The 27,345-nt window shown below is 42.6% G+C and overlaps 1 protein-coding gene across 1 annotated transcript in view; it reads right to left on the bottom strand.

Annotated features, from left to right (window-relative positions):
- The window catches only part of Elmo1 (engulfment and cell motility 1), a 434,336-nt gene that overhangs the window by 260,842 nt on the left and 146,149 nt on the right, over window positions 1-27,345 (bottom strand). The window contains 1 exon segment of the mRNA XM_028855855.2: window positions 10,681-10,785. Coding sequence (XP_028711688.1) covers window positions 10,681-10,785 — 105 coding nt within the window.

The raw sequence follows: 27,345 nt of genomic DNA, 5'->3' as shown, positions 1-27,345 counted from the left end.
ACTAGATCCTGCTTCCTTGCAGGATGGGCTGCTGGACAGCGACTATGCTTTTCTGTTTCTTACAGCCGCCAGGGGGCTGCTGGTGCTCACAGCCCTCAGAACACAAGCCAGAAATTTTACACTGAGTAGACGGTGTTCTTTCTTCCCTTTCAAATTTTATAGCAGGAAAAACTGTGAAGCATAACTACCCACCCCCCGCTTCCCTCATCACAAGGGCCTGGGGTTAAGCCCTTTATTTTCAGAAAAGGAATAAACATCCAGGACAAGATGAAGTCCTGGTCTCTGGGAGTTGACTAGGATGGGGAAGAGCAAACATAGAGAAGACTAAGATCTATTCAGCGCTACCTGAGTAGTGGCAAAGGGTACAGTCAGTACCATCAGATTAAGACCTCCAGTTACCAGAAACGGGCTGAGAAGTTCAGTCAGCTGAAGGCGATTCTTATCGATGGCCACCAAGATAAGTAAGAGTATCAAGCAGATGTAGAAAGCAAAAAGAAGCCAAACAGAATAGAGTAAGAAGTCTAGGCGACTGATTAATAAAAGGAGAATAAGAACTGCTTCCAGGAAAATCGAATTCCCTTCCCTCAGAAAATACGGGACTGGTGGGGCAGAGTGCATCTGAAGGGTTCACCTGAAGTATAGCTGAAAGCTCCATGAAAATCTTCCAGCCCCTAAAAAAACCAGATTATCCACATGTAATTGGTGCAGCCACTCTGGAAATCGGTATGGGAATCCTCAGAAAACTTAGAGTAAATCTTCCATTCTACCGTATAGCCCAGCTATACTACCCCATATACCCAAAGGACTCAACATCATACTCCACAGTTGCTCACTTGGCCATCTTCATTGCTGCCCTATTCACAATAGCCAGGAGAGAAAACAACCCACACGTCCTTTAACAGGTGGATGATAATGAAAATGTGATACATATGCACAACAGAATACCATCCAGCTGTAAAGAGAAATGAAGACCACACACTTGGATGGCTCCACTTGGATTTGACCTGAAAGCCTCTTTCTTGGTCTGGCTTGCCGAGAGAGGGAAGAAATGAAGTAGTCCTACCCAGCTGCAATACCTACAGACCACGACAATGGCATGGCAAGTACAAGAAGTGGCACTCACGAGTCAGTGGCAACCAACAGCTGTCTAATTGTATTTCAGGCTCACTCAACAGAAGGGAAGTCATGGTTGGTACTGGAAACCTAGTCAGCTTCCCAGGGCTAGTGAGGCCATGGACCACAGAAAAGAATCTACTGCTGCCTCTTTGCTAGACCAGCATAATCCCTAACTACATTCTAAATCTTATCCTTATACTCAGAGATAAATGTAGCTATCACCCTCATCAAAGAAGCTTCACTCTGTATCACATGGAAACTATCACAGAAAACCTCAACTGGACTCAGTGCAGAGATCAACAGATCATGGGGATCGCAGCCCCAATAGATACAGCTCCTGCATCTATAGCTCAGAGAACATCCTAGAAGAGTAGACAGAAAGATTACAAGAGCCAGAGTATCACAATGTCTGCTGTGAAACTGCATTGTGCATTGACTGTTTGCATTAATCTCTGCACTGTGTCCAGTTGGGGTTTTCTGTGATGGTTTCCATGTGCTGTAGAGTGAAGTTTCTTTGATGAGGGTGATAGCTACATTGTATGTTTTATATATGTATGTACATATATACATAGGTATGTTTATACACACACATATAACAATAATCAAAGAAAATAAGCTATTAATTTTAGGGTAGAGGGATATGGGAGGGGCTGGAGGGGGGAGGAGAAGTGAAATTACTATAGTTTAATAAAAATAAAATTTAAAATCATAATTTTTAGAAGTTGAGCTCTGGTACATCTCTAGCTCTGTGACCCTGGGCAGGCCCTCTCTGTGTCCGTTCCCTCAAGCATAAATACCAAAAGTACCAACTGCAGAACAGTGTGGCGAGCAATCAACAAAAACCTTGCAGATACCTCCCAGCAAGCTCCGATACTGAGTAAGTGTTCACTGCAATAATTGTGCAGGAGCTCTCTGACCCTCAGGAAGGAAAGTTGACTTAAGCTTCCTTGCAAAATTGGCAGAGCAGAGGGATATGCAGATAGAAGATGAGGTGCAGAGCCCCGTGATTATCCTGCACATTGTGAGGGGATCACAATGTCTTCCAAGGCCTCATACTTCTCATACTTCTCATTCAGGAGCAGTCCCTGCAGTTTCTGTCTCCATAGCCTCAGACCAGTATCTAACTAGTCTCTCCCATCTTTCTCTTCTGTTTCTTCTCTCTTCTCTCCCTTACTTACGTTCATTTATTTATGTTTTTGAGACAGTGTCACTAGCTGAGACCAGATTGGTTCTTCTTCTCAAGTGCTAGGATAGCAGGGATTTGCCACCATTCCTAACCCTGCCAACTAATTTTTAAAAAGCACTGTCTGGTAGATCTAGAGAAAAACCCCATTATAGATTTTTAAATAGTATAGACATACTTTCCATATTTCATCTCTGGAAAAAAAATGGCTCTAACAAAAAAAGACCTTGAGAAACTCATTCTTAAGTAGAAATATCCATCTTTCCCCATAATCTCATACTTGACATATTATCAATATTTTTGTTCTGATTTAGTATAATACTAGAAACATATATATGCCCTGATCTGCAATTACGTGAAGCTGGTATAATTAATCTTATTTTTTAAAGCATTTCTATATTCCTCATCAGGAAATTCATTATTTTCTACTATAGTCACCTAGTAGCCCATGATATTACAGTGGATAAAATGCTAGTCATAAATTAGGAGAGATGATAAAGCAAGAATTGCACAAGAATTGCAGGGTACTTCACCAAATTGCATACATTAATTATGCAAATTGTTTTTGTAGACCAATTATACCTCAATAAAAGAAAGGATTGCAGGTTATGTAAAGAACAAACCATTGCCAGGATTAACATTTCATTTTGCTCCTGGAAGCCTCCAGATCTTATAAATTCCGTTAAGTAACACCTTTGTTGGTAAGAGTCTATAAATCAGTGAGGGAGCAGTTTCACTAGGGAAACATATTTATGATATAGCCCTACAAGCACTGAAGCTGAACAAAGGGTTAGGTCTGTGTTATTCCACACTGACCAACCACCACCTGGTTTCTCCAGGAAGTCAGGTCACAGGAGGAAGTCTTCAATGATTCTGATATGGCTAAACAGTATAATACTTCATAAAATTGGGAAATATTGGCCTGCTCCACACATTGTGGAAAAACTTCATGCTATCAAACAGAGTTTTTATGACTTATTAGAGGTTCTCAATATAGTGTACATCTAAAACCCCCAAAGGAAACAAGGAATTTCCGAAATAGAAAGTAATTATTCCTACTGCATGTGTGCACGTGTGTGTGTGTGTGTGTGTGTGTGTGTGTGTGTGTGTGTGTGTGTGTGTGTGTGTGTATAATTATTTCTTCTATATTAGAGCTAGATATTAGCTTTTTTCCTTACTACCACATCCTCTGAACATGGTACCATGTTTTCTAGGTGTTTGAAAATATTTGTGAATGAGACAATAAATGAATGATTGTAACTCTTAAGGGCATTTTCTTCAACTTTCTTTTAGCATTTAAGGACATATGTGTGCCCTGCCCAGAGAATACAATATCTTTTGTATTCTGTGACAATATAGAAGCAATCATAGAAGAATCTCATTTGCATGTATTTGGTTTTTATTGTTGCATATTTAAAGCTCACCTGATTTCTGCAAGGGTCAGTCTCATGACTGCCAATAGGTTCTGAATATTTAGATTGCTTCTTCGTGTTACTTTTCATGTCACTACTTTGAAACAAAAGATCAATCAAGAATGCTCTGCTATGACACCTTCACCAGGCTCTCTCATTCCTTGAAATAACATTGTTTGGTGTTAATCAAATATTTGATAATATGATGAAAGATTCATATCTGAAATCACATGGTGATTTCACTCCACACACAGTGAGATGCTCAGATCTGTAATTCTTTTTCAGCTTCTGTGCCCATCCAACTGTGGGGTAATTCAATTAAATCTACAGCTTTCACTAGAACACAGTTACTGCAGTTTATTTAAGTATTACATAAGAAACCTAGCCACCCATCAAGAAATTCATGCGGCAAGCAATATCTTTAGAAGTGTTATAAGTATGGCTATAAGTATAAGTTATAAGGCCATGAATTTCAGATAAAGAGAAAGAATAAAGCTAAGAAAATTCCATTCTTTTTTCCTTAAGAAAGTTTCTTCATATAATACATTTTGATCATACTATTTCCCTTTCTCCAACTCCTTCCACATATACCTCACCTCCCTGCCCACTCAACTTCATGTTCTTTCTCTATCTCTCAAAAAAGAGAAAACGAAAATCAAGCAAACAGTAAGACAAAAAAGTACCAAAACAAAATGAAACAAAAAGCATATAAAAAAAGAACAAACAAACAAATATGGAGTCCATTTTTTGTGTTGCCAAAATAATTCTTTAATTGCTTGATTAATAAGAAATTATTAGAAGTTACTAGGCACTAGACATTGGGTCAATAGTTGGGAACTTAAGTGAACTTTGGTGTCTGCTCATGCAGTTCATTTTAGTCAACTACAGGAGGCACAAAGCACAGGTAAATATATTTAACACTATAAAGGGTCATAGGAATTCAATTTGAGTGTCCAAGGGGCAGGGTCAATAATATCCTCCAGGGAGAGGGCCAGGGGGTTATCTAAAGATGAGCTTTGCCTTGAAAGCTGTCCACCGGGCAGATGGCATGAAACATTCAAGCATAAGGGTATCACAAATGCTCAGGTGGAGATCTGCCTGGCTAACTTGTAGCCTGCCATAATTTTGTTGTAACAAAGGATTAGATAGGAGTTCAGAGGACAGAGAGAAAAGGATGGGCAGTGAGAGAAAAAGCCACAGGGATGATGTAGAAGGAGAGCTTGGCAATAATACAGATGCACAGACTGAAGAAGGTGCAAATCCTTAAAAGGTAGAATACAAAGGATGCCATGCCCTGTGGGTTTCAGCTCTGCACCTCAAGGTCACTGCTTCACAGAGACACTCAGGCAGATGGTCCAAAGGCACAGATCAGGAAAAGAAAAAAAAGGGGGTTTGTGCAGGTGCCTCCAAATGGCCAAAGACACCCCTCTCCCCTAGGGCCCCCAAGCCAGAAGTCCCCCTCTTCCTTAGATAGCCAAATTTACTTTATCTGCAACTGAAATGCTTCTCCCTACTGCCACACCCGCACCCTAGGTTGGGTTAACATCACTTTTCTACAACTTCTCCACTTCCTAAGCTCTCTTTCCACAGCATATTCACGGCCTTAGCTCCTGCTGCCCAGCCCTGGCTTTCTTCACTAGCCCCTAGCTTCATGTTGGGTTTCTGGCAAGGCAGTGCTTTTTCTAAAATAATTATTTCTGCTTGATTCCCTTGAGAAAAGTTTAGGTTTGTTGTTTGTAAACTGTTATATCTGCTTGGAAATAATGTTTAGGTCCGGAAAAGCACCTTTAATACGGTTTCAAAGGTCTCTAATGACCTGTCCCCACTTTGCCTGTTGGACTAGGACCGCCGATGCCGCTCCCATCTCACCTGTGCTATCTTAGCGTTTGTTGGCTCCCTGAACAAAGCGCACACCGTCACACCTCACTCACAATTTCCCCTTTATTTGACACCCCACCCAGGTCTTCCCTTCGCCTTGTATGGTGGTTAATATTGTCAGCTTGACAGAAAGTTGAATTACACCAACGTGTGTGGAGGGATTATCTTGATCAGGTTAACTGAGGAGGGATGCTCGCACTAGGAGTGGGCAACACCATTCCCTGGGCTCGGGTCCTAGCCTGGCTAAAAGGCAGAAGCTAGCTGATGACAAACATTTCTCTCCCATTTCTTGACTCCAGCAATGTGACCTCCCGACTAAGCTCCTCCCACCATGACTCCCGTGTCACAGTGGACTGTGTCCAATGGCACTGTCAGCTGAGATAAACACTCCCTCCACCAAACTGCTCTTGTCAAGGTATTTTGTCACAGAAAGGTGTAAAGTAACTGGAACACCCCATCAATACCATGTAGTGGTTTGAATGAAGATGGTCCCTATAGGCTCATATATTTGAATGTTTGGTTCCCAGTCAGTGGAACTATTTGGGAAGGATTAGGAGGCATGGCCTTATTGGAGGAGGTGTGTCACTGAGAGTAAGCTTTGAGGTTTCAGATGCTCACACCAGGCCCAGTCTCACATTCTCTCTCTGTGTCTGCTGCATGCAGATCAGGATGTAAAGCTCTCAGTTACTGCTCCTGCACCATGTCTGTCTGCTTCCCATCATGCTGATCATGGACGAACCCTCTGAAAGTGTAAGCAAGCTCCCAATTAAATGCTTATAAAAGTTGCCTTGGTCATGGTATCTCTTCACAGCAAAAGAATACTAAGATATAACACTTCCTTCAAGAAACTTGCCTCATATCTGTATTGGAGACTGACCACTGTCCAGTACCCACTATCTATCATACCAAAGTATATTTCAAGTGACATAAAAACTGCCTGACTTGGTCTCTTCATCCCCACACCATGTGCTCCTCTCTTGTTGATCCAGACAGGAAATTCCTAAGTGTCAGAACTCACTAGCAACCTGTTCCCTGAGGACTGGCCAACACTTAGCTCATTGTAGGGATCTGTCGTTATTCAGAAAACTCATGAAGCCTGCAAAAGTTCACAGTTAGAGCCCTGTGTCATGTACATTTCACAGGCATATAGAGGAAAAGAAATCTCCAGAAAAGCTAAACAACAACCCTGAGAGGCAGGACCAAATGGCTTCAGAGCAAAAAATAACGCCAAGTGTCAACAGAAGGGCAAAGGTGAGGAAGGTCTTCAAAGTGACGGACACACAAAGGCAGATGCCCGAGGTTGCTAAGACAAAGGCAGGGGCATAGAGCAGAGGGCAAGATAACACCTAAAAGCAAAATAATCAAGGAAGCATAAAGGTAGAGGAATGCCACAAACAAAGGGAATATTAGTGTGTGATGGGGCACTCCTCTCTCTTCTCTCTCTCTCTCTCTCTCTCTCTCTCTCTCTCTCTCTCTCTCTCTCTCTCTCTCTCTCTCCCTCTCTCTCTCTCTCTCTCTCTCTAAGACAGGGTTTCTCTACAGCCTTCACTGTCCTGGAACTTGCTTTGTAGACCAGGCTGACCTCAAACTCACAGAGACCCACCTGCCTCTGCCTCCTGAGTGCTGGGATTAAAGGTGTGTGCCACCACACCCAGCACATAGCTTCTCTTTTTAAACAAATCCCGACCATAAATTTGAGTGGCAAAGAACATGAACGGCAAGTCTCTATCCAAGTACAGAAGATGAATCTATCAAATAACACACATAATAAACGAATAGCTGAATACATACTGGAGTTTTACTTTGTTAAGAAAAAAAGAGTGGATTTTTATCAAAATATAAACTTGAAAAAAAAATTCCAGAGGTGGTAGATGACTTAAGGGAAACGATGTTTTCTGAACACAGCAAGACAGATGCACCATGAACTCACAGAGACTGTGACTGTATGCATAAGACCTGGGCCAGCTCAAAACGGAAGAAATCCTTCCCTTAGCTGAGGTGCTACTGGCACTTGATAGCTGGTGGGAAAGGCAGAGTCAACTTTCTCTAATGGTGTGACCCCTGATATATTAGTCAAACTCCCAGGCAGACCTTACTCTCATGAGGACTTGGCCAGCACAAACCGAACTGGATGAGGAGATGCAGAGAGAATGAGAGGTTGTGTGTGGTAGGGATGCGGATCTAGGAGGAGTTAGGGCAGGTGAATATGATCCAAATACACTCTATGAAATCTTGAAGGAATTAATAAAATACTATTTAAAAAATAAATTCCTCTTAATGTTTTGGAAGGGACCTCCCAGGTCATAGATCAAATGAAGCCATCTGACTGGGGTCACTCTGGGCTGCAGAGCACTTGTACTTGACCACCACAATGTCGATCTTCAGTCACCAAGACCCTGCTTGCAGAAAACCTCAGACTTTGCACATGTAAGTGGCATTTATAGACATAGCTTTGGCCTTCCATCTAGCAGTCAATGTGCCAAATTCGCATGGGTCCTAGAAAACATCATGGAAGGGACTCTCACGAGAAAATTTAACAGTATATGAAGTGCACATATTTCAACCCGTAAAGAAAAGTGCAGGAGAACAAAAAAGACCCGCCTTTCTTTGCCCCTAAGTGTCTCTCAAATCTCTGTTAGATACAAAGTTCTTTCAGGTTGCCATGGTATTGATTTCACTTATCACAGTCTAGAAAATGCATTGAGAAATCAAGCTTAAAACATCAAATTACTTTTCATAAGACATATGCTTCTTATGCAATTAACAATACATTTGGCATCAGCGAGCTCTAATCTTAGAGGCATTTATCTGCAACCATCAATCAGTTGATGTGAAATTCAATTTCTACTTGGCTTCTACTGTTCATACTCAATCCTCCGAGGCTGGATATTGTGTGATCTCTCTAAATACTAATTTTCCTGTGATGAAAACAGATTGCATCCACAGAAAATGCCTTTGCAGTGGATATGTATATATGTAGCTGAAATTAAGGGAGGTTTTTTTTTTTTTGGTGTGTGTGTGTGTGTGTGTGTGTGTGTGTGTGTGTGTGATAGTAGGGCATTTTCTTTGTTCGTCTGTCTATTTATTTTGAGACAGGCTCTCACTATGTAGCCTTGGATGGTTTGGAACTCACTATGTAGACCAGGTTGGCCTCACACTCACAGAGATCAGCCTGATTATACCTCCCAAATACTGGGATTGAAGGCTTGTGGGTACCATGCTGGGCCTCAGATCAAAATTTTATGGAAAAACTATTACCTTAGGGAAGACACAACTTCTGTCCATGTACCAGACTGCAAACCTTTCAGAGAAATAACCATGAAGTCCTTCATATACTCAAATTCCAAATACCAATTCAAAATAGGTCAAAGCTTCTCAAACTACATCCATTTAAAATATAGGGCCTACAGAGAATATGGAGTCTAACATGACTTCATTCAAGGAGTCACTGCTGGGTAGTACAATTTCTCACTGCCAACTACCCAGATATACCCAGTATTTTCCTGTGGCCATAACAACACTCATTTCCAAAGACCTGCTCAGGAAGTGCCATCATGGCTGACAGCCCCCATGTCTCCCTTGTTTAACAGAAAAAACTTTAGCCCAGACACAATGAAATCATCCACACTGAAATCACTAACTATTAACAGTGCCAGTCACATCTCCAGGAAACCAATGCCACTGAAAGTCCTGCATAGAATGTTTCAGTACCAGGAGGACATGCTCAATTTTCAGCACAGCCCGACTCTTCTTACTTCGAGCAATTTGTCCTTCAAATGTTTCTAACCTCCAGGCTAGTCATCATTGTAACTACACGCCAACTCCCTTTTCATTCACATCCCTCCGTGATTTCAATCTTGCACCTATTCCATCCCAATTACATCTGAGCTCTCCTCCATGAAGACAGGGACACAGTGTCATCACAAATCCAGGGCTTCTGATGTACAACCCAATGCACAAGCTTTTATGGTACTGTCACCCCCTCTCTTCTCTGCAGGGCACTGCCCAGGCACCAGGTGGCATCTGCTCTTTCACAGAAGCACAGAGCTCTCCACCTCCTTCTGCCTCCCATCAACAACCTAATGTAGTGCCCAGAGTGTGCCCAGTATGTTATAAAATGTGGGAAGATTCCTCTCCACAACTCTCCCATTTACTCTTTATTTGTGCTTTTTGTTTTGTTTTGTTTTTAATTGTATCTCTTACCATTGACTGAAATGAAGCAATGTAGCAGTAAGGATCCTGGGCCTCTTTCCAACCACAGGAATAAGTCTAAAGGGACTCTCCACCAAATTTGAGGTTTTGCAAGATTTGGATATGCAGTTCATTTCTGTTCCCTTTGTTACTTAATAGTTTTTAACACACTTCAATATTAAACTATAGAATCATTTCCCAGTACCAACTTTATGTTTAAATAAATGGAAAAAAATGTAAAAGTTAAGCATCCTTATTTTCACCCCTTGATCAATTTCTGTGGTGATATTGTGTCCCCCAATATATTGTGCACCTTAATAAACTTATCTGAGGTCAGAGAACAGAACAGCCACTAGACAGACATAGAGGCCAGAAAATGTTGGCACACACCTTTAATCCTAACATTCCGAAGGTAGATATCTGTCTGAGTCTCTGTGAGTTCAATGTCCCACTGGAAATAGCCAGGCATGATGACACATGCCTTTAATCCCAGGGAGTAATGGCAGGAAACAGAAAGGTATATAAGACATGAGGACCAGGAACTAGAGCCTGGTTAAGCTTTTAGGCTTCTGAGCAGCAGTTCAGCTGAGATCCATTTGGATGAGGACTTAGAGGCTTCCAGTCTGAGGAAACAGGATCAGCTGAGGAATTGGCAAGGTGAGGTGGCTGTGGCTTGTTCTGTTTCTCTGATCTTTCAGTGTTCACCCCAATACCTGGCTCTGGGCTTGTTTTTATTAATAAGACCTTTTAAGATTCGTGCTACAAATTTCATTTCTTTAGTTTACCAGTGGTAAAAGAAAATCCACTGGGTGACTCATCTAATAACAATCTCCTTCTGTGCGTAGGTTTGAAAACCATAGGACACTGGCAATATCTGAGAAGAAGAACCGGCACACTTACCCGGATGTATGCATCCTGATGGTGCTTAGCGAAATACAGCATGTTGTCCAGAGCCAGCATCCCAGGAGGAGTCTGTGTGAAGTCCATGGCAGGATTGACATGGTTCTGTGAGGAGAACAGAATGTTTTCACTGTTAATTCTTCAGCAGATGTCACCAACCACAAGAGAACTGAGATCCTCCTCAGGACTAAAGCAGCACGAGGTGAATGCCAAACAATCCAAAGTGATGCCATTGCTTGTCTCTGCCAATAAACATGGAGGGGAATTCTCCCAGCTCTTCAGGTTCAGAAAAAAATAATAAACAGCTTTTATGCATGGTGTTAGGAGGCCCAGTTAGAGATCAAATATAAGATTAGACAAGTAACATATTAAGAAAAAAGAAATTAATGAGTGAGTTATATTTATGGTGGTTATCCTGAAGTGAAGCCAATGGCACTCAACAGAGGAGCTGTGGAGAGAAGCCACAGTTCTGTGACTTATGACAGAAGCTGACCACAGGAAGCCACAACCCACCCATGTCTTAACTTTGTCACACTCGTATATGAGGCCAGATATAATCATGCCTCTCAGCAGGTTTGTGAACTGTCCAGGTTTAGCTAGGTCTCTAAGTATAGGCAGTGGGAAGAGTATAGATGTGCACAGGGCTCTGACATCTGCTTGCCCTCAAGAAGGGTATCTAGCATGTCAGTTACCACGCACAGCATGGGGATGGCTTAATACAAATATGCCTATGAGAGGTTGAAACCTGAATTATCTGCTCTCCTCCATCAGTCACCAAAGCCAGCCCAAACTACATTGATCTAAATGGCGAATAAATTCAAGGAAACTGTGGTTTTTTTCTTAAAAAAGAAAAGACTGCCAGAGATAATCTGTTCCTGCTGTACAGAAATACTGATTTTGTATACTGGCTTTATAACCTTGAACTTGGCAGAATTCACTTAGTCTTAGCAGGTTTGGTGGCCATGGGTGTCTTGTCACCATCATTCTCTCCCACAGATGGTGGATGGTGCCGTCTCCAAACACGGACAATTTGACTTCTTCTTTCCCAGTGTAAATGACTTTCTTTCTCTTGCCTAACTGTTCCAGTTGGTACTTCAAGTACTATGTTAAATAAGAATCATGAAAATGGTTATCTTGCTCCACCATGTAAATTACAGCTATATGAGATAATGGATTTGTTAAGTCACTAGAGTTAACATTCCACAATGTCTAACTACTTCAGAACCCCATGTTGTATGTGATAAAAATCACACAATGCTATCTGCTAATGTAGAAAACTTGCACAGAACTTCTGGGAGTAGACAACCAATGTCTGATTTGACCTAACGTCCATGCCACGAGAAGGAACCTACACCCACAACTGCTTGGGTAACCAAGCACCTGAGATTAGATAGTCCAGAAACCCAGAGTAAATCCAAACACTATCATCTAAAAATAAAATAAAAATCAATAAAATAATTCCTAATGATATTCTGCTAGACTCACAGATCAGTGCCTTATCCAGTCATCATCAGAAAGGCTTCCTTCGGCAGCAGATGAGAACAGATACAGAGACCCATAGCCATAGCCAGACGAGAGAGAGAGAGAGAGAGAGAGAGAGAGAGAGAGAGAGAGAGAGAGAGAGAGAGAGATTCTAAATTGAATGTCTCCATCAAATCCCTCATGGGTCAGGGAATCCTGCAGAAGAGGAGGTGGAAAGAGTGTAAGAGTCAGAGGGGATGGAGGACACCAGAAGAACACGGCCCTCTGGATCAACAGAGCAAGGCGCATATGAGCTCACAGAGACCAAAGCAGCAAGCACAGGGCCTGCACGTGTCTGCACCAGGTCCTCGGCATGTATATTACAGCTATTAGCTTAGTATTTTCGTGGGCCTCTTGACTGTGAGAACAAGTGGGTCTCTGACTCTTGAGCCTGTTCTTGGGACTCTTTTCCTCCTGTTGGGTTGCCATGTCCAGTTTCAATATGATAGTTTTGCTTTATCTTGTTATATTTTGTTTAGTTATGTCTGGTTGTTTTCTCTTAGAAATCTGTTCTTTTCTAATGAGAGACAGAAAGGGGGTGGGTCTAGAGGGGAGGGGAAGTGGGAGGAACTGGGAGGAGTCAAGGGAGGAGAAACTATAAGCAGGATGTGTTGTATAAGAAAAGAATCTATTTTTTATAAAAGAAAAAAATTAAAAAGAAAAGAAAAATTAAAAGTCATAATCCAAATAATCAAATATGGTGGCATTTTTGTCTTCCTGTCAATCTAGACCTCCTTTAAAAATCTATATAATTTGCATGAAGCAATTAATTTCATTTTACCTCTGAGTACTTTCTAATAAACAGCTTAATTCTTTGTTTTGTTAGGGAAATTCTGGCTAATAGTGATTCTTTCTGACTTTAGTAGAAGAAAGCCTTTTTTACTCACTGCTTCAAGGTTCAAACCACCCACAATTTTTCACATTTGAATAATGTGTTCATTTGAATAAGAGTTCATGTCACTTGTCTTTCTCAGGATGACCTAAAGTTTTATTTAAGAACTGGTGAAGATGATCTAAAATTCTGGAAGAATGGTTCTGTCTGTAGCCCAGAACTCCTATTTCAAAGCAGCTGGTTCGTCATGTGCATTCAGTGGACTGCATTAACACAATAGTTTAGATGTTATTATGACATTCCATCCTGATTCATTTGATAAAACATTGGAAAGCTTTTAAAATACCGTGGATTAACTACTGATGAGAAAGATGTACCTAGCTCATGAAATTAATGTAACAAAAAATCATTTGGCACATCAAATACAGTGCAGCTCAGTCTTGTTTTATTTAAATTATATGTCTTTGTCTATATCCGTGTGTGGGTTTGTGCACCTGTGAGTGCAGGTGCCGTCAGAGGACAGAAGAAGGCATTGGAACTCCTAGAGCTGGTGTTGCAGCTGGTTATGAGCCGCCTTATATGGTGTAGGGAACTGAATTCTGGCTGCAGAAAGAGAAGTACAAATTATTAATCACTGAGCTAGCTTTCCAAAGCCAGCTCTGTCTTAATTTGATATTTATTGGAGTGAGAGGGTCCAACTCATATCCAATTGAAAAAAAAAATCAAAGTACAGGAAATAACCTAATAGAGATTTCAATGATTTTAGTTATTTAGCAAAAAATAGTAGAATGTGGAGACTGAGTAGGAGACAAAGATCCGCACGCCTGCCCTGAGCTCTCTGCCTAGGGCCAAGAGGAGACAGCATGGGCCCACCTGGTGCCTTGTGGCACCAGGCAGTTTGTCTCTATGATGGTGAGCAAATATAGGGTGGAGAGAGAGAGAGAGAGAGAGAGAGAGAGAGAGAGAGAGAGAGAGAGAGAGAGAGAGAGAGAGAGAGAACAGTTTGTGTCCTGTGGAAAGAGGCAGCTCCCAAGAGGTGAAGGCAGTGAGGAGTGGGCCGAAGTGGGTGGCCTACTTGCTACCCGGGGTCACAGTGATGTATGGGCCTGGGCCCCGCTGCAGCTGTGGTCAGAGCTGATGCCCAGAGCTCCTGTTACCACCAAAGGCTGAGAGGAGAGTGTGCACAGAGTTGGCCCTGCCCTTCACTGGCTGCGACACTAGGGAAAACTGGCTCTGCCCCTCATCAGCTGCAGCACGTGAGAGAGCAGGTCCTGCACCTTGCCTGGGCAGCATAACAGAGCTGACCCTATTATCCTGCTTGAGGGGACACAGGCAAGCTGACCCTGAGGGTGTAAGAGCGGGAGAACTGGTCCTGCCCTTCTTGTCTGTCATATGGTGATGCAAACGACCTCTCCCACCTCACCCCTTGCCAGCTGCTGCAGGCAGGAGAGCTGGCCCCGACCGTTACCAGCTGCAGGACTAGGGAAAGCAGGCCCTGCACCTTGCCTCAGCAGCACAGTCGTGCTGGTCCTGCTGGCATGGTTGTGGGTGAACATTCCCTGCGGTCACGAAAGTGGAAGAGCTCACCCTGCACCCCTTGTTGCCATGTGATGGTGAGGGCAAAGGAGTGATGCCCTCTCCCCCTCTCCCTGTGCCACCTGTGGCAGGCTAGAGAGCTGATCCTGCCCCTCACCAGCTGCAGCACGAGGGAGAGCAGGCCCTGCCCTTTGCCTGGGCAGCACAGTAGAGCTGACCTCATTGACAGGGGCATGGGTGAGCTGTCCCTAAGAATGTGAGGTGAGAGATCTGGTCCTCCCCCTCATCGGCCATATGGTGGTGTGGGTGAGGGGGAGAAGACCCCTGCCCCATCTCTCACTGCCTGTGACAGGTAAGGAAGCTGTCCCTGAGGCCACTAGAGCAAGAGAGCTGACCCTACCTCTCACCAGATGCAGCACTCAGCAATGCCCCCTGCACCTCCCCTCGGCAACACAGTGGAGCTGGCTCTGGTAGTGTGGGTGTGGGTGAGTCAGTCCCAGGGGTGTGAGAACAGGAGAACTGGCCAAGCCCGGGTGGTGCTGGAGAGCTCACCCTGGTATTGAGGATGAGAGAGAGCTGGCAGGCTTACCAACCCAGCAACTGCCCAAGCCCAGAACCAGGGCTATGAGTTGGCTCATCCCAACATCTACCCCATCTAAGATCTGCTGAAGTACATGAAGGGACCAGTCCTGCAGACCCAAAGTTCCAGGATCTACATGACAGGGGACAACAACAAGATATCCAAGAAGAGTCCCAGTGAGTGCCCAGTATCAATACTGTGTAGCAGAAACCAGAGGCCTCAAACCAGACCAATGACTCATTGCAATGAACACTTGCAAGTAAGATGTATGGACTAAAAGATATACTGTGTGACTCACTGTCACACTACAGCTTCCATGATTAGATTTTTCTTTTTCTTTTCAGATTTTATTTTATTTTATTTTTATTTTGAGTGGGAGATTGCAAAGGCAGAGGGCAGATGTAAAGAGACAGGGAGAAGAGTGGAATCAGGATGCATGATGTGAAATCCACAGGGAATCAAAAAAGTTACATAAAATAATAGTAGAATGTGTCCCGTGTAGACAAACTAATACTCTGATGCACCCAATTTTCCTGGGCTGGGTGGCATCACAAGGACTGCTACTTACTGAGTAGGTTAAGGTGCTATCGCTATCTTGAACTCTGTGTGCACTAAATTTCACCACATCCCATCAAGCAGATGCCACTGCTACCTGTGTGGGACTCATGGGAAACTGTGGCTAGATGCCTCCAGAAGCCTGTGCAGGATTTCAGAGTACAGCTTTGGCCAAGACTTGGTAACATCTTCTTTGGACACCATACCTCCACCACCTACTATTCCTACATTTTTCCCTTCCCAATCTAGAAGCTGGACTCACTTACTTTGGTGCTGCTAGCATTTGGACTAAAAGGGGCTTATTTCACAGAATCCACGATTAGCTACTATGTAGCATGGACTAGCCAACAAGGCAGACAGATACAAAAGACAACAAAACACAATATTCATTTCAGAATTTCGAGTATTAGCCTATTCATCTACTCCAACAATAAACACAAAAGAAATCAAGCTGTGCCTGGTCATGTAATCCTAGCTACTCAGGTGGCTGAGGCAGGAGGATCCCAAGATTAAGGTTTGTCTGGGCTATGGAGGGAATTCAAAGCCATCTTGAACAACTTAGTAAGGACCTGTCTCAAAGAGAAAAACCTATGGAGGACTAAGGATGTACCTGGGTGGTAGAATGCTTGCCTAGCACACATGGGGCCCTGGGTTCAATCCCTTGTAATAAGGGTAATGTATTCAAGTGAAAAAAAAAAAAGATAGCATCTCTGAATTCTGAATCTAATTCTAACAACCCATTAAAAGTATTGCCAACTAGGCCCCTTGAAGCTTTCTCCCACTGATCACATTCTTTCTCGGTCATATAATGTGCCTATTAAATAGAATACTCTCTGGTATTCAGAGAGTCCTTATGGTGAAAGAGAAGGATGGAAGGAGGGAGGGAGAGAGGGGTGGAGGGATGGAGGGAGGAAGGAGGGAGAAAGAGAAGCAGGAAGAAAAGAGCAATTGTCCCCTGTGTCCATAAGAGACTGGTTACAGAACCCCTCTGGGCAACAATATCTCAGAATACTTATGTCCCTCTTCTAAAATAGCATAGAGCTGTATAAACCTAAGCAAATTCTCTAAATTCAATCACCTCTGGACTACTTGTATTATCTAATATAATGCTAATGCTATGAAGTGATTTTATAATGTATTGTTAAGGAATAATGATAAGCAAAAAAATAATGATAAACTTTTTTTTCAGTACAGAAAAAACTTCTTTCAAGTATTTTCAATAAATGGTTGGTTGAATCTGTGGGTGAGGAACCCATGGATGCGGAAGGCTGAATGTAATTGATGTTTAGACTTCCTTTAAAGTACCATGTAGTCAGTTGGTATATAATAAAATCACTTATCATGCTGCACATTTTGTGCAAAATGTCCTTTAAATGCTACGTCTTAGTCCTCATCAAACCTTCACCAGGTCTAAGAGGTTAAATCTTCTTTTGACGGAAAGGAAACAGAGGCACTGACAGTTAGAATAGCTCATCAGTTTCAGAGCCAGTGTCTATCAGAGGCAGAGGGCAAACCCAGGGTGCAGGCTTGAGGCCGAATCTTGTGTTGTCAAGATGCTGACCAATCTGACATTGCTGCAAATTTCACAGAGATACCCAGTCCCTAACTGTCAGCTCTTCTGAAGCCACATTATTCTCAGGCAGAATGGGCCTGTGGTGCATCCTATTTAGTTATAATGTCTCCATCCTTCCCAGATCCCATTACAGACAAGACTCTCAGTGTCCTATTGGTCTCAAACAAATAGGCTCTTGCTACACAGAAGCCAATTAGAAAATTGCTTTTGATTATTCAATGATTTGTTCTAATTATTAACATCACTGCAAAGAGAGAGAGAAAGAGAAAAAAAGAAAGAAAGAAAGAGAGAGAGAGAGAGAGAGAGAGAGAGAGAGAGAGAGAGAGAGAGAGAGAAACAGAAAGATCCACCCATGCAGTGGTGTTGGTACACGTCTTTAATCCCAGCACTCGGGAAGCAGAGGCAGGCAGATCTCGGTGAATTCAAGCCCAGCCTGGTCTACAGAGTGAGTACCAGGACAGCTAGGGCTACACAGAGAAACCCTGTCTTAAAAAAAACAGAAAGAAAATAAAAGAAACATCAGTGCACTTTAGGTAGAAAATATTCTGTTTTGTAGGGTGAACTGTTCTCTCTGTCTGATTTCAGGTATAATATTCCCAGTCTCCTGAAGTAGTATTTTAGTTTCTGTTGTTTAATAGTGAGTGAAATCATTTTGCATCCATGGATTTGTGATAACAAGAAAAGTAATGGAACTACAGGCCTAAATATGTATAAGTATATGTGTAAATATTTGAAAGTTTTCTACACACACACACACACACACACACACACACACACACACACACACACTATGCTGAGATCTCAGCAAAGCCAAGAGCTGGACCACTCCTTCCTCATTGATGTGATACTCTGTATAGATTTCTTTTTTCTTTTCCATGTTATTTTTCCCACCTGTCTTGAAAAGGGAGGTATAAGGCTTTGATGAATAGCCTGAAATTTCCCCTTGTTTTCCTGCGAAGCCTGTGCACCTCTGTACATTCTTCTGAAATGCCATTTGTTAGCTCCTGAGGAAGTGGTGCTCTGTGAATCACAACAGACAGCTCTCAAGTCCCAGGGGATGGAGAACAGAATGACTGCTTCCTTTGCCAAAGCACCAGAGTCTGCACTTTGAAAACAATGTACTCACCAGCTGGAAACAGAGCAAGTTGCTTTAGCATGAGTACCTTCAGTACATACACTTTGGTACCTGGGCCTGTGGCATCTGAGTATCTTCTCGCCCACCTGTAAAATTTCCAGCTGAACTACATCAATACATCCTAGGGGTTACAAGCTCCAGAAGATCTCTAGATCTACTTTGGGTCCATACACCCCAGTTACTAGACAGAGCATTGGACTGTGTATCTACAACCCAGGCCAGCCCCTTACACTGAACACCCTGGAGTAGAAGACAGTAGTGGTCAAACTCTAGCAGGCCTTGGGATCCCCCATGGGGCTTACGATAGCAACGACTGCTGGACTCATTGTCAGAGTCCAATTTGTTAGCAGCGTCTGAGTCAAGAACTTGCATTTCTAACAAATTCTCAAGTGATATACCTGCTGCTGGCTGGGAGACCTCACTTTGAGACCTAGCAGAGAGTACAATGGCTCATCTCCAGTTACACAGGCGTAAGATAAAGAAGTGGGCCTCCCAATATCCTGAATCACATACAACATACACCACACCACATTTAACTCACTGGTTCAACAGTAGCACATATGCTGTTCACCTGTTGTATGTTTAAGCTGTTCATTTAAAAATGCATTTGTTCAGAAAGGGGAATTAGCATTTAGAAGGCTCTTATTTATTCGTTTTCTAAGAGAAATAGTATGCATTAGCACCTTGATGGGAAATGGTAATCGGTCAATATTTCCTACTCTTCAGTGCTTCCTGGTTGGGGAAGCAGAGCTGGTAATAGCCTGAATGATTTTTAAATGATCAGTGTTTTTCAATTACCAATGCCATGCTAGTACTTCATTAGTGCGGATAATAAAGAGATGATTACAATAATGCCTGCCAGATGTCATATCATGGGAAAAACCTTGGAGGATTTAGGAGTTAATATTTGGGCTATATGAGTGTCTACATTTGTTCAACAAAATATAGCATTATAAGCAACCTTCAAAACAAATCACATTGAGTGAATATTCATTTAGCATAGGAAATGCCCCATTCACAGACACTGTTTAATCAGGCAGTGGAAGGGCATGTTCTCCAGGGGGAAGGAGGGTCATGTAGGAGCTGGAAACAATATGCCTCTCACACCTCACCTCCCCACTCAGGAGTACTAAGTGCATGATATTTCATCAAGCTCTGTCAGGCTGGAATATAGCTGGAAATTCACTAGGGAGCTATTAAAAATCCCAATGTGCCGTCTATATCCCAAATTAGTGAGACACTAACTGGGAGCTAAGCAATTAGATTCTTAAAACTCACACATGATTACGATGCCCCAAAGACACTGAGAACCACTTTTCCAAATCAGTAATTCTCAAACTCGAAGGAACTTCACAACCTCCCAGAGGCTGGGTAAAGCCTGATGTTCCTGGTTGAGTGGGAACAGGGCAGGGCTCAAAAACTTTTTTAAAATGAAGCCATATGGAAATCGATGCACCTTGAACCTGGGGAAACAATGTAATTGGTAGAGGGGCTACAGGTGATGTGGAAGGAAGGAAGGCGCTCTTGGGGGTGAAGATTTAAGTGTAGATATGGGGATAGCGGAGAAGAAAGAGTATAGGGTGGGTCATCCAAAGCTAAAGATACAAAAAGAAACTATATGGAAATTAGTTTATATGTTCATTTTAAAATACATATTTTAAAGTAGTTTGAACAAAAGTACCCTACATGGGTGGACCATGCTGATCTCAGAAGACAGGGGTTATTAACTGAAAATCTCCCAGCCAGGGACAGGATACCTCTCTACATGTTATTGGTTAGGGAGGCTCCAGAGGTACCCAAACAACACAAGCTATTGCTGTTGCTCTTGGTTACCTACCATAACTACAACGTAAGCCCTTTTTGTTGAAGACGCCACTCACTGGGATGCAAGACATAGAGAAAACAATCTTGAGCTGACCGGGAAACTCTCTCCTTGCCAGAAGGTGCCAAGAGAAAAGACATCATCTTACTCAGCAATGGACCTTGAATACTATAATACTGACCTGCCTGGCAAGTTGTGTCCACTGGGGCAATAATGGTAGGACAATTGTGGGATAACCAACTGCTTTCTGATTGGACATGAAGTCTGTTCCAAAGGAGAGATGTCTGATACCTTAAATTGGCCAGAAACCCATGACAAGGGAGATCAAAGGCCCTAGGAGATAGCTTGCTAGTGGTTTTTCTTTTTCCCTAAGTGTTCATGCTGTCAAAATGTCTTCTAAATATTTAAGTTTATACTCATACATCTGTTCTGTCCCCAAATTGATCAGAGAAGCTTCTTTACATACAAGGTAATGATTAGTTCCGAGACTCAGAGTTGGTCAAAGTACTAAATATAAATAACTGCAAGTGTTCAGCTGTGGGTGGGTCATCCGTATCAACTTCAGCTCGGCCAAGGCTCAGAGAACATCACCTAAGAGTGAATGGAAAGGAAGTCGGAGCTGAGAGGGAGAGGAGAGCTGTGAAATACTGGCTTTTAGACATGGCATGGCCATTGCACATAGGCTCACAGCAGTTGGGAATCTCTCCACACAATCATGCCAGTCAAAATTCAGAACAGATTGGGAAGATTCTACCCTCGGCAAAGAATCAACTGATGGCTGCTGAGGGAGGGAGAGCCACTCTCCTTTGGGAATGTGGGAGCTGGTAAGTTGTCCATGCCCACTGGACATTACTAATTGGACTTGGGGTTACTAATAATAGAAAGGAAGGACATGAAGTTGGGATGGAGATGAGGTAGGGACACCACAAGGAGTTGGAGGGAGTTAGTGGGAAATGAATGTGATCAAAATTCATTGTACAAAACTGTGAAATGTTCTAAGAATAAATAAGAACGTTATTAAAAACAAATTCAAAAGGTCAGATCAAAAACTAGAAGAATTTTCTCTTTATCAAGACAACTCAGGTTTCTTATTTTTTAAAAAAAAAATAGAGAAATGAGTAAGAACAAAAAAGAACAAAAGTCCTCAATCTCACAATTCAAAAGAATTATGTTAAATCTCACAGTATGTTCCCCAAATATATTTATGTGTATTTTTAAAAGCTTCTAATCATGCAGGTGTACTGAAATGAAATTCAGCAACACAGGCTTTGAAACGTACTTCTTAATTCAAAACTGAAATGTAAACTACAAAACAATCGAATTCTTTAATAATCAGCACTGTTCTAAAGCTACCATAACAAAATAAAGAGAGGTGAAAATCTCTGTCCTTGATGACATAGTTGGAACCCTCCATGTCCTGTATCAGGTACTGGGATACGCAGCATCTTTTCTGCCATGGCTGTTCCAGGCAGATCACACATTTGGAGTTAGGGCAGCTCACATATCTCACACCTCTTGGTTTCACTCATTTTGGATAATGAGGCTCTTCAAAGTATTTGACCTCACAGTTTCCCCCGTAGATTAGTGTCTCCCCCCTCTCTCTTTTTCTCTTTTTCCTTCTTCCCTCCCTCCCTCCCTCTCTCTCTCCATCAAATTCAGTAAGAATTTATAGTTTTGCTGGTGATAGCTCATGACTATAATGGCAGCATATTGGGGAGGTGGAAAGCAAGGGGATGTTACAGGTTTGTAACAGGCCTCGACTACAGAAGGACTCTTGGGCCAGAGTGGGCTGAACAAACAACCTCGGCAGGATGACAACAGAGGAGGCAGCCTGTCTCATTGTAGAGGGAAAGACAGCAAACGTGATGAGGAGAGAAACGTCACTGACCTGTTTGGGCACCGAGAGTGAGAGGCACCATGTCAGGCTCTGAATTCAGGATTTCAGATCACCCTCCAAGTCCCCAATGAGACAGGGTTAGAAAAGGGGCAATGCTAGTCTGATCTTCCAGATGAGGGTCAGGACTTGAGACTTCCACAAAGTCACAGTTATTTTGTTTTTTCCCCTAACTTAGGTTCAAAGGGACTTTAGAAAGTGGGAAGCAAGAAAAGAGTTAATCAGAGAAATGTAAAGCCATCTTTAGAAATTTAAGCACACCTCTACAGAACAAGGGAAATCTGGCTTAAGAATAATTCATGAGAACCCAGTTCTTCATCATTAAAATTTGATTCTTGGAGTAATTCACAAAGGATCCTCAGGAAAGAAACACTCGGGATGGTGCTGAAGATGCAGGCCCCACGCTTTCCCCTCACAGTAGCCTGTCAACTCCTTCTCTCGATGGAAGGTTCATCCTTGTGTGCCTGAACTCTCTGGAACCTCTGCAGACCTCTCTAAGTCTCTTTACCCACCAGCTACCTCCTGCCTCTCAGACCCAGCTTTGTGTCTCCTTGATCATTTCAAACTGAACTGCTGGACAATGAATCTGGATCACCTGAACTGTGGACTGTCTCCAATTACCACTGCCACTAAGGGAACCTACCTCCTGGGTATGTTCCACAGCCCAGGAAAGTCTGTATCTACTCATAGATAAGAGTTAGGACTTAAGAGTGGGCATTAAGTTCAAGGAGGTGTTGACATGCACACATATACATGCACAAACATATGCACTTACACACAATTTACATCTTGTGAGCATATGAAAAAGACCCTTCATCTAGGGGCTAGGGAGACAGCTTAAGAACACACAATGCTCTTGCAAAGAACTCGAGTTCAGTTCCCAGTGCCCACATCAGGCAGTTCACAGGCACATGTAACTCTAGCTCTACGGGATCTGATTACCTCTGTTAGACCACCTAGGCACTGTCATTCACATGTTAATACCCAGCTCTATACATATATACATGATAAAAATGAAATAAAAATTTTAAAATAGAATCCTTCATCAAAAAAATCCATATATTTGGGGCCAGGGACATGGTTCAGTGGGTAAAGGTTCTTGCCACAAGACTTAGGATCCGAGTTGTATCCCTGGGACCCACATAGTAGACTGAGAACTAATCCCCTCAGTTGTCCTCTGACTTCCATATGTGTATACACACATGCACACATAAGACACACTATCCCCTCTATTGCACTCTGACTTCCCCATGTATATATGTGAATGCACACATACTACACACAAATAAATAAATAAATATTAAAGGAAACCAGGTAAAAATGCTGCTTTCAATTAGTTGTAAAACACCAAGAAGGGCCTTGCCTTATCATGCACACAACTCATGAAACTCTGGGTTGACTCACTTGATTATCTTGAAGACAGAGTAGAGACTCACTGAATAAAAGGATAAACAGAAGCACAGTTTATTTGATATGTTGATTCAATAGGCAATACACAGAATTACCATAAAAACTCAATTAAAATGCCTTGGGAATAAATTTTCTTTAAAATGAAGCTGGCTAACGTTTTGTTTTTTTTTTTAAGCCTTTATGAATAAGGAAAATTTGCTGTCAGGGTTTATAAAGATATCCACATTTTTTCTACTCAGCCAAGCACATATGGGGCTGTGAGCAATCTGAAGATCACCCTCCACTCCAGGCAGCATCCCTCTCTCTCACATGCCCTCCCTCACCTCCCAGCTCATTTTTGTCTCATTCCCCTTTTCAACCACTGAAGAGGCTCTAGCCAGTCAGAACACAGCAACCATGGCTCTGGCAGACCTTGCCCTTCCCCCATTCCCTCTTCCTTACTAAAAATCTTTCGATTACATTCCTAAAGCTAGCCACCAAGGTCTATTCCCTTATTTGGCCACTCGCTCCTCCGGAGGCTGACCACCAAGATTCAGCTATCAAAGTCCAGCAATCAAAAGCCTCTTCTAGCTGCCCTAATTAACATCCTCAATTAAAATTAATTACCTCATCCTAACATGGGGTTTCCCCTTTTACCTTTATAAACTGCCATTTGCCTATAGGCCATGTCTGTCTCCTTTCTATCCAGAGGCATTCATTTGTTCCTCCAGGACAAATATTCCTGCCCCCTTGCCCTTGTTCCCTTCTTCCCTCATCCCCTATCTCCTGTTTCTGTCTCTTATCCCCTACCCTTTGTCCCCCTGGGAAAAATAAATCTCCTTTGTGCTAAGAATTGGTCTTGGGGTGTATTGTGCAGAATACTGTCCCTTCAAGCATCTCTTATCATTTCAAAACTAGGGGTGGAGTAGGAGCAGTCATCACTCATGTTCAGTACGTCCTCCAGCTCATTTCCAGGAAGGGCACAGGATAAGCTATCTAGTAAAGGACACAACTACTGTGCAGCTATCCCTGAAGGACATCTATCTATCATCACCCCCTTTCTTTGGAGTCCAGCACTTCCGTCCATCTGTCTGGGCAGCTTCTGGTACAGGAAAGCCACTGGCATGAGAAACAAAACCTGCCAAGAGGGACCCAGGAACCCATCATGCTCTAGCTGCTATCTGTGCCAAGACATCCTTCCAGGCTTTGTTTATAATAGCAGGAAAGCTCGGATGGTGCCAACAGCAGGAACTTCATTGTAGGAGCAGATGCGAAACATTTATAACACGTTAATGGATGGCGAGCGCTGATCCAAGCTGGCAGAGGGGTGGGGGCAGGGCAGAGTGGAGCTCAGGAGCCTAACTGGGTCCCATTATTTGGTTTTGTACAGATGTGCATCTAGGTTTTTTTCTTTTATAACTTTAAATAGATTTTTTAATCAAGCAGTAAATAATCTGTGGTCTGCAAATTAGATGGAATTCAACTCCCATGTCTATAATGAAGGTCTTTTGGAACTCAATCATGCTCATTTGTCTAGGGCTGATTTGTAATAAAGACCTTCAGATGGCTAACCAAGCCTAAACATTTGTCACCTGGCCTTCGCAAAAAGCATTTGCCAGCCCTTGTTATAAACATTGGGTCCTCACAACAACAACATGGGTTAAAAACACACAGTTCTCCCTAACCAAAAATGAAAATCCCAGTGTTTCACTCCTTGGACAACGCCATGGCTCTTTGTAAGTGTTCAGAGTGTTTACCCAAGTGTTGTGATGATATTACACATTCCCAGGCATTTAAATGGACAAACTGTCCTGGAAATGCTATACTGAAAAGAATGCTTCCATCAGCGTACAATCTCACTGAAGTCCCCTTCTCCTTTCCCCTGTCAGCTACTGTCACGGTGTCCCATGTGCCCAGCCAAGTGTTTCTGAGCCCATTGTATGTTGTCTGAAACCAAACTTCAGGTGGAGCCTTCCACATATTCTGGTAGAAAAGATTGCCTATAACTTGAATGAACTATAGATCTAGGTTGTGTTTGGTAAGCATTCTGCTCCTTTTTCCTTTCAAAGAACCACATTAACACGGCAGAGTCTGGCTTTTCCATTTGAAGACCACAGCTCCTTTCCCATAACAAGCTCATTTTAAATATTAACAAACCCTAGAGTAAAGAGGTTAACCACATTCACATTAACCAGTGTCCTGGGATTTGAATTCAATAGTATACAGTCTATGCTCTAAATTTACACCTTATAGGAAAACTTAGGTATGCAGAGGAGTATCTATTTCTAGATGTTTTGCCTTTTCTATGATTTCCATAGAGTAGCTGTTTCATGTGACAAAGGTAGACAGTGTAAATTTGGGTCAACTATATTTCTGTATAATTTGATATATATATATGTATGTATATATAAATCTTCTTTATATTCTTATTAGCTAAATCAAGATGGATATTTTATAACTAATTTTTAATGCACTCACTAAAAACTAAAAGTAAATTCACTAGGACATTAATAATGATTTGTAGTGGTAGGAAAATTGATAATACTTCTTGGGGTTCATTTTTTCCTAATGAAAGCACATTGATTTTTACTTATATTTGACTAGGGGTGTTGCACAGTGTTCTAACAAGAAAACAAATTCATTCCATAGTAGAACATGAAAAATAGCTGCGATCTTCATCCTGATCCAGCCTTTCTCAAGAACTTCTCTGTGGGTCAGTACCCAACTATGTCAGAGAGGCATGCTTTAAGAAAACGATAGAGACACAAGCACCATTTCAGTCAGCATGGGTGAAGAGGATGTCTTTGGCGGGGTGGGGAGGGAAGGAGGGAGGGAGGGAGAGAGGGAGGGAGGGAGGAAGGGAAAGAGGAAGGGAAAGGGAGAGAGAGACAGAGAGAGACAGAGCCCTACAGTATCACCACCCTCACCATAAGAACAGTTCCAGATCTTCAGGCTTCTTGACTCGGGCTGCACCAGGCTGTCTGCTCAATTTGCCTGACCTGCCAGGGTACCAGCCAAGAGAACATGGAGGGACCAAGATCCTGTACCTGCATCCTGACCCTTTCAGCTGGCCTCTCCTGACAGCTTAGACCACACCTCACAGCTTGTCCAATTAATCGGAACTGTAGGGTCCGGGCTCCAACCTGAGCTAGCACTTGAATACTGATGGTGCAATCCTAGTTCAGTCTCCAGGAATGGCCTGGCAGGGCTGGAAACTGACAACAGGCTCCTGATGTGGCTTTCCAACTCCAGTGCTCTCCAACTTATAAATGCACGGGGTTCCACGAGCGTGCAGAGTGAGGCAGCTGAACCATCAATATCCACTCATTTTAGTTCAACCTAAGAATCCCTAAATACAAGGAACCAACTCTAGAGGGAATCAGTCAGGCTCGTGAGTAACAGACCAGAGAGATGGCCAGAGTTCTAGTTTGAACATCGGAATAAATTTAAAGTAACCTTTCCAACTGCACTTGCGATACCACACTATAAAACTAGCATTATAGGAGGAAGGCCTCAAAGTTCTGTCTTGTGGGTCTGGCATGGCTATTGCACTCATGGACTCACTGCAGCTGTGGTTACCTGCACAGCGCTTGCACAAGAGTGGGCCCACCGATATTCAGTTGTGGTAGAGAGGAGGGTCATGGGTCTCTCGTGGCTAATCTTGGATGTCAGCTGGACATTCCCGGGTAGACAGAATCTCAATTGAAGGACTGCCTCCAACAGGTCAGTTTGTGGGCATATCTGTGGGGAATTTTCTTGATTGCTATTATTGGAGAAATTATTTTGGCCACTCCACGTAGTTAAAAGGATATTTATTTAATGGCGTAA

Source organism: Peromyscus leucopus, chromosome 5 (assembly GCF_004664715.2).
Source record: "Peromyscus leucopus breed LL Stock chromosome 5, UCI_PerLeu_2.1, whole genome shotgun sequence".
Lineage (NCBI taxonomy): Eukaryota > Metazoa > Chordata > Mammalia > Rodentia > Cricetidae > Peromyscus > Peromyscus leucopus.
The sequence above is the reverse complement of the archived record's forward strand: the minus strand, read 5'-3'. Positions and strand labels throughout refer to the sequence as shown.